This window comes from Poecilia reticulata, linkage group LG9, assembly GCF_000633615.1.
Source record: "Poecilia reticulata strain Guanapo linkage group LG9, Guppy_female_1.0+MT, whole genome shotgun sequence".
Classification (NCBI taxonomy): domain Eukaryota; kingdom Metazoa; phylum Chordata; class Actinopteri; order Cyprinodontiformes; family Poeciliidae; genus Poecilia; species Poecilia reticulata.
In genome coordinates, this window is record NC_024339.1 from 30,122,912 (window position 1) to 30,138,830 (window position 15,919).

The 15,919-nt window shown below is 38.9% G+C and overlaps 1 protein-coding gene across 1 annotated transcript in view; it reads left to right on the plus strand.

The window, feature by feature from the left end:
* Positions 1-15,919, plus strand: part of LOC103470631 (transmembrane protein 132C-like) — a 160,593-nt gene that overhangs the window by 79,444 nt on the left and 65,230 nt on the right. Inside the window, exon 3 of the mRNA XM_008419240.2 lies at positions 7,428-7,574. Within this exon, the coding sequence (XP_008417462.1) occupies positions 7,428-7,574 (147 nt within the window). The remainder of the gene's footprint in view (positions 1-7,427; positions 7,575-15,919) is intronic.

Sequence of the window (15,919 nt, forward strand, 5' to 3'; positions counted from 1 at the left end):
GGGATTTAGGCCTTGACATTAACTTTGATCTAAAGCGCTCCTTTGTTCGTTTAGGACTGTTGCACTTCTTAAAGGTAAACTTCCACCTGCTCTAGTCATTTGTAGCCTCTGCAAGGTTTTCTTTTGGTCAGTTTTGTGACAGACTATCATATGACCAGTTTGAGTTTATGTGGTCGGGTATGTTTCTGATAGGTTTTGAAGTTCTGTAATACTTTCACTTTTTGGATAATGGAACAGTGCTCTGTGACATTTTCAAAGCTCAGGATGCTCTTTTACGACCTAGCTCTATTTCAAACTCTTCCACTTCCACTCTGCATATATATGCAACTTTATGTTAGTCTGTCACATAAAACCCCAATAAATACTTTGTAGTTACTGGTTTGTGGCGATAATGTGACAAGAACATTTAAAAAGTTTAGGCTTAGGAATGCATTTTGCAAGGCGGTGCAGAAGAACAAGCACTAACTCAGGAACAGACATTTCAGATTCTTCCCTTATTAGAATTTTTACAACTTCACAAAAGTTTTGTAACTTATCGGTGTATTTTGAGAAAAGCAAGTTATGCTTTCCCATATCTCTTTGGGACTGGAGTGTAGGTGTTTCAGTGAATATGCCACTTTTTATTTTTCATTTTACGACTTGATACATGGGAGTTCATCCCATTGTCTTCTCCTACAGAATCGGTAAGCCAAATCAGTGCAGTCATAGACGACTGCAGTCTTTTAAACTATTCCATTAGGCATCAGCCGCAAACCATCACAAAGCGCCGTTGTCCTGCCTGTCTCTCTGTCGTTCCCCCACACTGCCTCGCTCCTCTTCGTCTTCCCTGCTGAGCCGCTGCATTCCCTGCACACAGTTTATGTAGGCGGGATGGTACAATAACATGGAATCCTCCTTGTGGAGACGCTCGTTTTGAAAGCGTGTGGTTTCCAAAGGATTCGGTAGGGGAGAATAGTCAGAGTAGCATTGTGATGCATGTGAACAAGGAGCAACCCGGGGCCAAGAGGAAACAGACCCCGGGTGTTGCTGAAAAGTAGCCAGGCCACACACACCACTGGCTGTGGGGACTCCCATTGTCATGCGGCCTTCCATCTTATTGAATTTCGCCTCGGAAACATTTATTTCTCGCACCGTGACGCTAAGTGGTAGTCGTTATTATATATATAGGCTTCGGAGAAATTCAAAACACTCAATCAGATCTCAGGAAGAATGAGTGGTGGGAGAAAAGGGTAGAATAGCAGAAACGGCATCGAGAGATCTCAATGGCTTGTCCGGGATTCAACTGAGAAAGGGTAAAGTTGACACAGAATGCCTCTGAAGTGTGAATGCGCCACTTTGTGCTCTGTGATTTTGCCGTGCACTGCCTGGATGGTCTTTCTTTTTATCAGCTCACTTCAGCTCAGATTTGGTGTGGTGCCAATGAAGGCTCGTCAAGGTCTCTTGTGATTGCTGACAGCGTTGAAAGCGGCATGTTGTGTTACTTTAAACTGTCAGCTAAACACTGCCGTCTCTTTGCACTCTTCACTGTCTTCCCTCTGTGGGCTGTTTGTCTCTTTACCTACTTTGGTTATATAATACTTGGTAATCAAAAGAGTGTGATGAGTGTGCCACAATGCCTCCCCAGGAGACGTGTTTAGACATTAAGAAGAGCCCAGGTGCACCGGGATGGTGTTTTCTACTACATTTCTGCAGGAAAATTCATCTGAGAGCCACACGACACTGTAACACACTCGGCATCTACGAAAACAACATTTTGTCCACACGTGTTGTGGAGTTTGTAAAGTACACACAATCATTGCGATTATTGTGTGCAGCTGCTTTGATACCAGTCATGACCTTGTTACTGGTATTAAGATATGCAGAAGTTTTATGAAACTGCATAAAAATTTTGAAATAAGCTTTTTGACCTAGTTTCAAATGCTAAAATTTCCACTGAAGTTCTTTTATTTGATGCCAGAAAAAGCGGTGCAGTGATCAGTTTTTTTTTTTTTTCATCCAGGATTTTGTTCATTTCCTGATTCTCTGGCTAAGATATTTCTGTCCCGTTTTTTGTTCTCACTACCAAAATCGTCTATTTTCAAAATTCTAGAATAATTTAATCTTTCTTCAGTCATACAAATAGACAAATTTATTTTGTAACTGGTGGAACTGCCTTTTCAGTCATAAATTTTCCATAAGATCAACATTAGGACTTCAAAACATAGATTTTGTTGTTCTTTGTTACAAATCTGGTTAGCATAATTTGGCTCATCGTTCATTTAAAGACCCATTTCTGCCCAATATTAAATTTCCCGACCAATATCTATAAATAAAGTTATATCATAATGCTCTGTGCCTGTTCCTTTCATTCTTTTTCCTTCAAATCTAAAAATAGTCATTGTGGTCAATCACTTCAACTTAAGTTTCATCACACCACAGGACATGTCTCCAAAATGCAACATATTTTTCCCTCTCTGCATTTGCAAACTTTAATCATTTTTCTAAACACTGGTAACTTCCTGTCTAAGTGACCTCTCAGTCCATCTCGGTACTTGTTTCACTGTGGATAGTGGCATTCTGACATCATCTCAATGAGGCTTTTGGTTCTTGTTTTAGCTTTGATTTACACGTCACCCATCTCCTTTGCCGTTTATACTTGAGCCAAAATGTTCGAGCAGATCAACATGACACCTTCGGGCGTTTAGAAATTGTTCCCAAAGAAGACTCGGATGTTCTCCAGATTTGTGAGAAGCACCGAGGAGCTCTCCGCTGAAGCTCCCGCACCTGTGGCTGAGCACTGCTGGACAGCTGACTGAAACCAAAAGACACAAACAGTCATGTAAACTCCAGTAATTAAATTGGTTGGTTCTATTACTAATTGATGAAACGCCTTTAAAGCTTTACTCAAATTGAGATCCGGTGTTTCGAGTGTCAAATTGACATTGTCAGTATTTGCTTTGAAATGCATTCAGTGGATTAATTCTGAAATGAGCTACGGATGTCCATGTTCCCTCAGGAATCATGGACATCTGTAGCTCCCATTCTGTTGATTTGCGTCCGGTGCAGCACATCCACTGACCTACAGAAAATCATTTTGAATCTCAGTTCCATTTTACTGCTTTACATAAAGCAGGGTATTCCAAGGGGTATTTTTGTTTTCAGTGCTGATTCAGGTTGATATCTTGGCACCATGTCCCACCTTCCTTCACAAGAAAACTGTACAAAGTTACAAACTACACACTGCACCCAGTAAAGCCTGACCACCAATTAGCCGCTGCAGAGTGCTTTGCAGTAGTTTAGGACATTTTGACACACATTAAAAAAAGGGTATTTTATTTGAATACTCTTCAAATACAATATTCAAACAATGCTTTGTGCTTTTTAAGCAACAGCACAAAGCGTTGCATAATTGTAAAGTGGAAACAAAAGTTGCGAGTTTTTAAAAGTGAAACAGCTCCATTTACTCCGATACCACCCAACAGAATCCAGTCAGCCAGCATTAAATCCTGCTGTTCTGTGAAGGTGTTGGGCTTTTTTTTTGTTGTTGTTGTTTTGTTTTTAAGAGAACATTAGTGAAAAATCAGCATCATGAAAGCCACAGAATACATCACTATCCCATGGATAATGCTGGGATTGAATATGTTGACAGCAGAATTATTGGTTATACATTCCACAATCTGGCCTTTATTGAGCAGTGACAAAAAGAGAGTTGTTTTTTTAAAGAAAATGGCGTATCAAATGCTTTTCCTCGGCCAGGAGACAGAAAATGGTCAGAGTTGATGGGAAGATGGACGGGCCTAAACACAGCCCAGTCCTGGATGAAAAAAAACAGGCTTCAAAGGAGTAGAAACGGAGGCGGAAGTTCACCATCCAGTATGGTATTAACCCCTAAACATGCAGCCACATCTACAATAAAACAGCTTAGATATACAGTAGCACATTCAAATTTTAGAATGGCCCAGTCAAAGTACAGAGATAATTCTAATTGATGTGTAAAGCCGGTAGACACATCCTGCAGCAGTAAATGTAGCAACTGCCTGTTCTACAAAGCACTGATTTTGAGATGGGAAATTTAAAAAATCTAAATAATTTTATTTCTCCGTCTCACTTATGTACTTACTTGTCTTATTGGTGTTGCTATTCCTGACTCCACCAATATGGAGGAGCAGCTGATCGATTGGGGATTGTTTCAACATCCGTCTGACTGGGACTGGGACCGTCTGCCTGCTGTCTCACCTGCAGGAATGTCCCGACGCTTACAGGTTACAAGGCCAAATTGACCATTTAGTCAATAAAAGACACTTCAACCGTCCTGCACCAAATGCTCTGTGGACATATTATGGACTGTGGAGTAATGACTGGCTGCCTTTTGAGACTCAGCTGTGTTTAAAACATTCTGGGAGCACGCCACAAGCCACTGATAGACATCCTGACCACCGAGGTGGAACAAAACCTGATAAAAGAACCGGCTTCCTCCACTGGGACCATGAGAGGACTGAGGACTGTACCACAGCTCCTATTTATTTGTTTGTTCCAGTTGTACACATCCCACCAGTCAGATTTCCTTCTCCACATTTACTTTGTTTGGAGCAATAAATACAATATTTGGAGAGAAATTTCCAAAAAAAAGTAAGCCTTAAAATTTTTTTTATTTCAGTATAACTTCAAATAAATAATTTCTGTTGTTAATTTTGATCCCTCTTTTCTCATGAAGAGGTTTAGAATTTCTCAAATGAAAATCAGATTTATTTTTAGTATTATTACTACTATAATAAGAAAAAAAGAACTTTATACAGCACTGCATAGACGTACTTAAACATGTCAGAAACATGACGTTGCCATACTGAAAACTGCAAGGTTGTCCCAATTGTTTACTTTTACTTATGGGACTACGTAGCAAATGCTTGGTTAATTTTTGGTAAAACAAAGTATTTGAGGAGCCCTAACCTAACTGGAAAACCAAGGAACTGTGTTTCTTCTTTGAATAAACCTCCTATTTTTGTGCTTGCCATACTGCCTTTGTCATCCTGTTAACCAGTCAGGCTGAGGAGGAGACCGAGTTTAGATTACATGTTGTACAAGATAATTATGTGTTTAGATGACAAGATTATTTTGTCTTTTTATGTGGGATCAGTTAGCTGTTTAGGTGGCAAAACATGCAGTTCACAGTAAGTTAATCAAAGTAGCAAATAAATATACACACTTTAACCATGCTGTATCTCTGACCAACTAAGGTTGGATGCGAATGTTTTTTTAAATTATTATTATACGACAAAACAGAGGAAGGAAAAAAAAAGTAACACACAGTTTTTTAAGTGACCCTTAGATTTAGTGTTGATCACAGATTCCACTTTCATTTCTCACATGCTACCTGCAGCCCAACAGCGCGAGGTATCACATCAAAGAAATGGGCTTGATTGGAGAGGGCAGATATATTCATAGGATGACAGATAGGCAATTGCATCTAAAAAGGGCAGCAACAAATTCAAGATGAAAGCGAAGCCCCGTCTTTGGTCTCATCTGCCAACCTGGTATGGATTGGACAGGGAAAGTGATTTGGCCTTCTGTTATAATTTAGTCGGCTCTTCAATCATTGTACTTCACTGTCAGTCTTAGCTAGCATCACACAGACCTTCCACTGTGCTGCGTTTTGCAACCATGACTTGAATATATTGTATGTCGGTGCTTTTACCTTCAAATTAGACTGTGTGCATTCGGTCTATTGTACTCCATGTTACATTTTCATTTGCTCCCAAAGACAGTTCTCTCCTTTGTACTCCCCTGAGCTGAAGACACCTCAGATGCTGTAAATGTATCGGTCAAAAAAAAAAGAAAGAAAAAGGAAGAGACATTTCCATAATTTCATTTTCATACTGCAAGAGAGAATCTATTACTGTTTGAGGTGAAAGCAGGACAGCAAGCGTTAACAGGCTTGTAATTACAACGTATAGCCTGATCTTATGGCAAACATTCGCCAAAGATGGCAGACTGCAGAATCAAATTGCTATTTACTTTGATTATTTCATGCCGTGTTGTTTCGGGAGCATAGCAAATATACACGCCAGCGGTGTTTGAGGCAGACATGATGCAGCTTTATTCATCAAAATCAGCAGCTAGCTTGTCTTTTAAACAGGCATAAAAAAAAAACAACAAAAAAAAAAAAAACTTGAATACATCACTCCACTTATGACTTCTCTTCACGGGCTTCCTGTCTGTTTCCGGATTGATTTTAAAAGTGTATTGCTTTTTTCTCAGACTTCCAGTGGTCTGACCCCGTCTTATTCAATACCACACAAAGCAGCACTATGAGCCGGATCTGCTTTAGAACATAAAAAAAATATATACTTTTAGCCTGAGTTTGTGGTCTTCAGACTTCTCTGCTTTGTTTCTTTAACTTACAATGAGTATTGACTTCAGAAAGAGTGAAAATTACCAAGACAACTTTCTGCAAATGTTCACAATTAACTCCTAAAGGAAAATATAATCGTCTATAAACTTCCAATGACATATTTTAGAGTGGAATAAAGCATCACATTATGTAATCTTCCGTTGTAAAAACCCAGCAACCTGAATGACAGGTGCATTTTGTATTTTGGAAGCAGATTATAATTTGTTTGTGGCATAATTAAATTTGAGCACCTGTTTAATATACAGCTCTGGAAAAAAAATGAAGAGACCACTGCACTGAACCCCATTGACAACCTTACGGTTATTCCACCAAATATTGATTTCTGAACTCTTCCAGAGTTAAAACATTAGTATCGTTGTTTCTAAATGAATATGAACTTGTCTTATTTGCATTATTCCAGGTCTGAAAGTGCTGCATCTTTTTGACCATTTCCCATTTTCTTCAAATAAATTCTAAACTTCTGCCAGGAATTTCAGAGACATGTTGTCGGTGTTTAAATATAAAATAAATGAAACAATGTTCATTTTACTCAAACATATGCCTACAAAAAGTTAAATCAGAGAAACAAATAGTTTTTTTTTTTTCAGAAGTGTATTAACTTGAATAATTGCTACAAATTTCATCATTTAAAATGCAGCAACTGTAGGAAAGACGTCTTGTCAAAATGTTCAATGATGAAACCTTCAGTTTCCTACAAATACTGTCGCATCTCCAAAATATCACTGTGCATGGTTTGGAAATATAGAAATAATAGTAACGACATATGTACAGCATATAAAATAAAAAAGTAGCTATATTTTGTTGTACCTTATTTCTGCAGGGAGTAGTTGGAAAAGCTTCTTCTACTATTGCTACAACATGATCTTGGACTCTGTCTAAGCAACATTCTTAATTTTTTTGCTTAAGCTAAATTTGGATGTGGTGTACCAAAGAAAACAATTTTCTAGGACTTCTCCATGCCAGAATGCCAAAACAACAACACACAGACATCCAGTTATGTAAATAACTGATATTTTCTTTCTTTACTTTTTCTTCACAGGGTAAAATTAAAAGAAGGAGTCACGTTCCTCGGGGCGCGTCCCAGCAACCCCACTCAGTGGATCGTCAGCCAGGACTTGAGGAGTGAAGGTCATCGCGTGGTAACCCTCCACTGCCTCAGAAAGGAGTCCACTTACGATCAGCAGAGGTCAGCACAAAGTTATTTCGCTTCAAACTAATCCATTCAGGTTTTGCATCATAATGAACTCAATCTGCTGTAAGTAAAGGTGTTCCGTCTGCTGTAGTGTCACAGTCGCTTTAAGGTAACAGCGTCTTAAAAAATGGCTTTGTAAGGCCCCGTGAGGCCGTCTCCAAATATATATATATATATATATATTTTTTTTTTACTGCCTGTGCTGTCACTGATGATTCCCATTTTGTAAGGGACACACAATCGCTGAAATACACAGTGCGAACAGTTATCTACGCGATGTTCCCCTCTGCTGAAATGACACGCTTAACATGACAGAACTGTGGGCAGCAGAAAGTTGACTTCTGCAGTATTCATTTTTTTTCCGTTTCTCTCTTACTCCTGTCGTCTTGCCCCCCCTCCTTTTCCCCTGCTCTCGTTTTTTTTATTTGCCTATATATTTTTCACACTGCTGAGCCTCTCGGGCCGTTGGCCATTTCTAATCTGCATTCACGTCTTTAAACTAATCTGGCAGATAGGGAACGTGATTGCCAGCACCAGGGAAAGGTTGCTGCGTTAATTAAGTGTTGATTGAAGGCCTTTGTGTGTTTTAATGGTTTTTTTCCTCCTCGGATCAGGAAGTAGTTTTAATAAATCTAACTTTCTAGTGACAGGTGTAATTTTATGGATTATAGGATGATTTGAGGCCGGGTGGAAAAAGCGTGCTTATTTGCTCTTTAGCCTTCGTTCCGCTTAGCAAACTTGAAACTATTTCTTAAAGGAAACAAGACACTTGACTGCAACTTCTACTTTATAATCAAAGTTGCGCAGGGGGTTTATTTAAGAGCAGAGCCGCCTGTTAGACATAAGTAATTATAATTTGTTGATCCAGTGACTTTTCTTTAGACACACTGCTTTTAGTGGATCATTACAGGGAGTGATTATAGTCTAACTATGGTGTCACAGCAGTGGAAATCATAGACAGCTGGGGGTCCCTTGAAATCAGCACAGCTGTAAGATCAGAAGCAGCTTGTAAACATTTTTTTAAATTTTTTTAGAAATCCCATCCAGCAAAATTTTTTGTGCGTGATATGACTTTTACATTAGTGGCTTCCCCTGTAATGGGAAGTCAGATGTATGTAGCAGATTTCATTTTATGAACCTTTCAGAAAAGCCAGTTTCAGTAAATATTTAGTAAGAGAAGTTAAAGAGCACAATGTCTAATTAAATCTGTCTCTTTTATTTGCAAATCGTGACATTCTGTCATCAGGTTATGTGTGTGGCAGCAGATATTAGAACTAAAAAATACTTTTATTTAACATTACTATAGAGTGACCTCACAGTGAGGCTGCAAGGTGGCACAGTTGGTAGCAGTGATGCATTGCAGCGATGAGGTCTTGGGTTCAAATCCCTGCCTGCGGTCTCCCTGCATGGTGTTTATATATTCTCTAACCCAGCTTCCCTCTGTAGCTCAAATCTCTTTACCTGCCTATAACCATCACTGAGACTGCAAAGAATTGAGAGAGAGAAAGAAAGAGGAAGATTTAAAGCTCAGTCCTCATTTAGATTTTTCTCAGATTCATTTGTTTTAACCTTTTAAATATTACTATGACCAGGGAAGTTTAGTCATATCTCGGTTTTCTTGTGAGCATTTCTTGACTTATGAAGATAAATGCACATCTGTCTTTGTCTAATGGAGTGTTTCTTGTCTTCTCTGTTTTCAAAAGTGCCCAAGAAAAATGGTCCCCTGTTGACAAACCGTGTTTATAGCCCTTTGAAACAGAAAAACGAGGTGGACTGGTAATAAAGCCTTCAATACACCGTGACTGACTTTAAAGAACTAAAGAATCAATGGCAACAAAAATAAAGAATATTTATTTCATAGGAGTTGGGAGACATGGTGATTTTGGAAATAAATAAAATACTATTTTATGTATCTTTTATTATTCAAATTAAAGGTTGGCTTTTTAAATTTTTCAGTTTGACCTCATTTTGAGCAATAAAAATGTATTATTTGTAAGGCTTATGCCACATGCTTAACAAGGTGCCAATAATGGTGAGGAGTTCTGTACCTTGAACTGCAGCTCTGCACAGCAAAGCTAATCTTTTTACTGGAATATAATAAATACTCAAGTATTGTCAGTCTTAACTACAGTGTTAAACATTTGATGTAGAATTTTTTCAAATTGCTTAAAAATCTAATTATTGGGGCTTGCCGAAGCAAAGCAAAAAGAAAAAAATGTTATGTTTTTTGCACAATAATATTTGTTGTTATTCTGTTGCTAAGAGATGAGCGTGTTTTCAGGTATCTTGTATGAGTGGGGTTTTTTTTTCTGGTAACGAACTGTCACAAAGTATAAATCAAGTTTTTACTTTTGTGTTTAATGTCTGTTTTATAATGTATCTGCCACCAATGATAAAAAGTAGCAATAAGATAAGTACTATTTCAAAAGAGGAGAAGAAATCTTATGCTGTTTGAACAATAACAGTATTTGTTGTTAATCCGTTGCTAAGAGATGAGCAAGTTCTGGTAGCCAAGTGCCACGAAGTAAACATCGGATTTTTACTTTTAGCAAAATTTACCAGCTGTAAATTTCTTGTGTCTGAGCAGAAAAGCAGTGTTTCAAAGGAGCTTGTGTTTTATTAACAATATGACTTCTTATTAATTTGGTGTTAAGAAATGGATAACAACAATATTTGTTGTTATTCTTCTGCTAAAAAATGAGTGCTTTTTCTAGTAACCAATGCTTAGTACACTGAATAAAGGAAGTCAATGTAAGACAACACACTAGCTATACCCCACATGCCACTTGCAGCATTTAGGCTAGCATTAGCATTTTGGCTAATTTTAGCGTACACACTAGTTTTAGAATACTGAATAGAAGAAGTCCACGTTAGTCAACATTCTTGAAATTCTCCACAAACTATTACTAAGCTACAAAGTCACATTTTTATTGATGATAAAATCTGCAAAACTGTTAGATCGAATACAAATTGTTTTAAAATTATTAGACATTGTGCAGAGATGTTTTTGAACTCACTGATCCTCTCACATTTTACCTACGGAGCTACTGTCTGGTCTCAGACTAGTCAAACTAAACTCAAACCATTAGCAAGTCTCTATAATCAGGCCTTAAAGGTTTTATATCAAAAGCCGATTAGATTCCATCACTGTCACATTTTGGTTAAATTTGGCATTTTGGATTTTACAAATTTTCTAAATTATAATGTATTAAAATTGATTTTTAAGTGTTGAAATGGACTTGCACCTACACCATTAAGCGATTGTATACAGAGACTGCAGGGCAATAGCGGATCTACCAGAGCAGCTTTATATGGAAATTGTAAGGTCCCCTTTTGAAGAACCACTTTTGCTCAAAGTGCTCTGTCTGTGCAGAGGATCTGCAGTTTGGAACTCACTTCCTGTTCATTTAAAGTCTGTAACCAGTTTTAGTACGTTCAAAAATCAAACAAAACTCTGGTTATGTCAAAAACAGAACTGTACCCATTTTTGATGTTTTATATTTTTCTGTTTGTATACATTATGTTGTGCTATTTTAAATGATTATCACTTCAATTTTTAGAGTTACTTTTTAAAAGCCCATCTTAGGGACAAGTGCTGCGAATTAGCTGTTGCTATTGCACTATGATGCAAACATGGGACTGCTGTTTATTCAGTTTGTCTATGTTGATGTGTGTCTGTCCCCAGTGGCGCAAAAAGTGGGTATGCAGGGTATGCAACGCATAGGGGTGCAGCACCAGAGGGGGCGCCAAAACCCCGTCTGGAGGGGGCGGCGCGCGGATGATGTTCTCTCATACATTTTAGCGAGCCTTGCGCTCCTTGACCTTGTGCACATAACGAGGTAAATGTAGCGAGTTTTACCCTTCACGTATCGTCGCCTCGGGGGAGGGGGTGCCGATCTATGATTTCGCATCCACCTGAATAATGTGTAGTTGCGCCACTGTCTGTCCCTATCAAATAAACTTTATAATACATTTTAGCTTACTACATGATGCTAATTTTTTAGCATCAGAACGCTGGGCTCCAACCGATGGGCGCACTTTGGGCAGGTTCTGTTTAAATTTCTTCAGAAATTTTCTAGTTTAAATATATCGCTATGACATTTTGTCCTAAAATTCTTTACAGTTGCTTTTGTATTTTAAAGAGTCTTAATTGAAACATTTTCAATGGGACTGGTTGCCTAGTAACAACAGCATTTCTACTTCCTGTAATTCACGCCAGCTGCATCCTAAATAATGCATACGGTAGAAGAAGCAATGGCATAACTGGCTTCCCTTTGGAAGGAGAAGCCTCTTGTGCGGATTCATGTCTCTCTACGTTGTTTTGCGAACATGTCCTTTTACCTGCAGACAGACACAACCTCATTACAGTAGTAAAACTATATTTTATTGATTCACTAAGTAAAGAAACCAGAGCCACGAGTGAGCATATCAAGTCATATCCCGGCTGCTTGGGCTTTGCTCGTCGGTCTCTTCCTTAATCCTCACAGCTGTCAAACTCTCATCACAAAGCAGACTAAAGACGCCTTGTGATGGCTTTACTATACAGAATGCCCCAATTTTTTCTTTGTCTGGCCCTCGCCGCTCCCAGCCATTCCAGTGAAGCTCTTTCAGAAGGAGATTAGACATAGGTACCTCATCTGTTGAGCTGTCACTCTGTCCTCTTTCTTCTTGCCAAGACTTCTTTGAGCGCAGAAGAATGATGAAGAGTTTGATCGCTTTATTTCAAAGTAATGTAAAATACTGTTTGTATTCGAGTGCAGGGTGTCGCATGCTCACTCATTTGTTACGGGTTTTATCCGACTATACATTCTTCCGTTGCAGGAATCAGATATGTCCTCTGGAACAGCGACAGAGTTCCTCTACAGTAAAATGTTTTCAGTTCAGTCACCACTTTCGAGGAATTATTATTCTACCTTTCAGTTCTGGTAAAAGGAGCATAGAGCAAGGAGCAGTTCAGTCTGATATTAGTGTTTCATTTTTCAGGAAAATTATAAACGGAAAATATGGAGAGATTTCAAAAAGAGTCTGCCACATGGTCAAATATGTAAAAACTACAGCGACGGGATTCAAAATATTTTCTAGCTGTTGTTGCTCTACCCTTTGAAAATCAATCGTTTTCAAACGGTAGTCATTATCCAACTAATCAGTTAATCAAGTTTACCAATATAGCACATTTCAGCAACAAGACGGTACAAAGTGCTTTATGTCATAAACACACACGAATACAAAGTCATAAAAGACATCGTGCCATCGACAATTGAGAAAACCAGGAACAAACTTTACATTTTTATGAGTGCCATCATCAAAATCATCAGTACACATCAAATATGTTGGTGAACGTTTTATCTATTGTGGTTCAAAAGCAGCTCTGAACAGATGGCGTTTTAGTCCAGATTTAAAGGAACTCGGTGTTTCAGTTGTTTTGCAGTTTTCTGGAAGTTTGTTGCAGATTTGTGGTGTACAGAAGCTAAATGCTGCTAATCCATGTTTGGTTCTGGGGATGCAGAGTTAGACCAGAACCAGAAGACCTGAGAGGTCTGGAAGGTTGATACAACAACAGCAGATCTTTAACATATTGTAATGCTAAGCGGTTAAATTATTTATAAACTAAAAACAGTATTTCAAAGTCTATTCTTTCAATGAGCTTGTAACATTAGCACACTTACAATGTAGTCAAAACATTTTGACCACGTGTGTAAAATTCGGGTGCCGTCTCCTTTGTTTGTTTGTTTTTTCCTTCTTTTTAACAATAACAGAACTTTCTTGTCAGGGTCACAGACGATGCGCAGCTCTCCCAAAGTGTCTTCTTTCTGTGACGGACCTCTTTAGCCGTCTGACTTGTCGGGTCAGGTCTCCTTTTCTCCATACAAAATGATCATCACTCCATTGACGCGATGCCTTTACTAGCCTGTTACCCCTCATCACATGCAAACAATCACGCAGTCACGCTAAATGGAGTGTGAACTTCACACACACACAGCTCAGATCGTCAGCTCAGCTACATATGGATCGACGCCGCTGCTGCTGCTGGACCTCGGCTTGCAACCAGACTTTAATGCACTTGAACAGTGTGTGTGGTGCCGGTTGTTGTGCGTGAGCGTGGGTCAGGTGGACTCTCTGAGCTCGTTCAGCTCGTCACTTTGAACTGTTTACCCTCACCAGCTGAGCCACTGCTCCCCGTCTACTCACAGCTGATGCTCCAGAACCCCCACATGACCCGCTGTGCAGCAGACTGATTAAATGCTCAACCATCAACTGTTTACCGTCTGCTTCAAAGCATTTTCCTCGGCATTTGTTGAACTATATTATTTTTCTGAATATGTGAATTGGCAACTCCTTTGTTGTGGTTCTTAGGTGTTACAATGGAAAAAAATAAAATAATTAAAACCTCCTCAACGTGTTTCTTTTGCATAATGGATGGAACAGTGAGGAATGTTTTTGCTAAACTTCATAGAGAATGAGAGAATGAACAGTTTTATTTAGAAAGTTTAATGAACGACGCCGTCAGCTGTGGCTCAGGCTGAAAGATGCATGTTTTTGTCCCTTCTAAGAGAAAAGGGTTTTATTTTTTGGCAGATGAAAGACAGAGAGCACAGAGGAAGACATGCAGCAAATGGTCCGAGGCTGGGAATCGAACCGGTGGACAAATGCTTTGAGGACTGTAGCCTCTGTATTTGGTGCACCTGCTCTACCGCTGAGCCACCTGGTGCCCTCAAGAAAAATTTGCTTTTTAATTCCACACATCCGCAACACAAGCTGAATCCAAGATGCCACTGTACTGTGACTTTCGTGATTTTATAAAGGTCTGCGCCTTTCCTGAGCGTTGCGTCACACTTTGGATTTAACACCAAAGCCTTTCCAGGACAGCTCCAAATAATCTGTCACTGCGCCTGCAGCACGTCAGAGGAATCAGAAGGGCTTTCTACGGAAAGGGACAAAATGCTGCTGCGGTGTACTCATAATACTGACGGCACATGCACTCTGGCAGATTGAAAAGTTCACTCTGTCACCATTAAAGGCGAGGCCGTTCAAAACAAAAGCGGCCCCGCTTCCTCGGCATGTCATCAGCCATAAGTGGAGAATGCGGTCGCTCATTAGGACTGTCTGGGTGCAGATGGATCTCCTCTATGAGCCACCGCTTCATTAATCCTCCTCGCCACGCCACGCCCAGCACGGGGACAGCTTGTTACAGTCACCCCACCAGAGAGTCTCAAATTTTAAAATAGTTGGTCAGAATTTTATGTGAAATAAAAAAGAAAAAATGTGTCTAGTATAAATCTTTTGAGGCACTTTTTAAAGTATTTTGAGAAATTTATTTGATTAATCAAATTTCTCTCCATTCCCCTTTGGATAAACCTCCATCAAGTTGGATGGAGAACATCTATGAACCTCGGCTTTCAAGTCTTAAATGGATTTTGATCTGGACTTTGACTGTGCCATTCTAACGTCGTCTCTGTGGGACCCTCTAATTGTTCAGCTGCTGAAAAACATCTTTTGTTGCCACCTCCGTGTTTCATGTTGGAGATTACGTGTTTAGCTTGATGTAGTAGAGCATTAGCTTTCTGTCACACTAATCATTTTGTGTCAGGGACTAGATAGTAAATTGTAGCCTCATCTGGTCAGAGCTACTTTTTCCACATGATTTCTGTTTTCCTAATTTCAAAATGTAAACTAACCTTCTTCAAGGTTCCTCTTTTTTAAAATTGCTTGTTTTTTTTCTCACTATGTATTTTGACCATTCTAAATTTATCCAGATTTGTAAGTCACTATAGAAATTTGAATGACTTTAAGGTGACTCAATACTGTAATTCAGTCGGGCCGATTTAGGCGTGTTTTACATTGTGCAAATTGGACTCAGACAGAGATGAAATTAATCTCTTTAAATCTAATGTGCGATCCTTTTGTCTGCTCCATTGAGGCTTATGAACTGAAAGGACAAAGTTGGATAGCAATGAATGAAATTCACTTTCTTTTTTTTCTATTTAAAGTCTAAAAAACAGCAACAATAAGTTGATCTGACTTTACAGCAACATGGAATTTTTCACGTTTATGCACTTTGTCAGACATATGGAGAAGAAAAAGGTGCCTCAATACATACTGAAGATGCATTATTAATGACAAGGTCACTTTGAAGACAAACAAGCAGGCACAAAGTTTCATCTCAATCAAAATTTCTACGACTCCCCTCTTGCTCTGATTTGACGATCGACAATAAAGCCATTTTTGTTTTGTTCTGTTGTTTTTTTTTTCTTTCTTTTTTGTAGGAATCAAGTTTTGTTGCTGCTTAGCAATCCTGAAAATGAGCCACATGCTGTGGGGTTTAATGCTGCATAATGTCG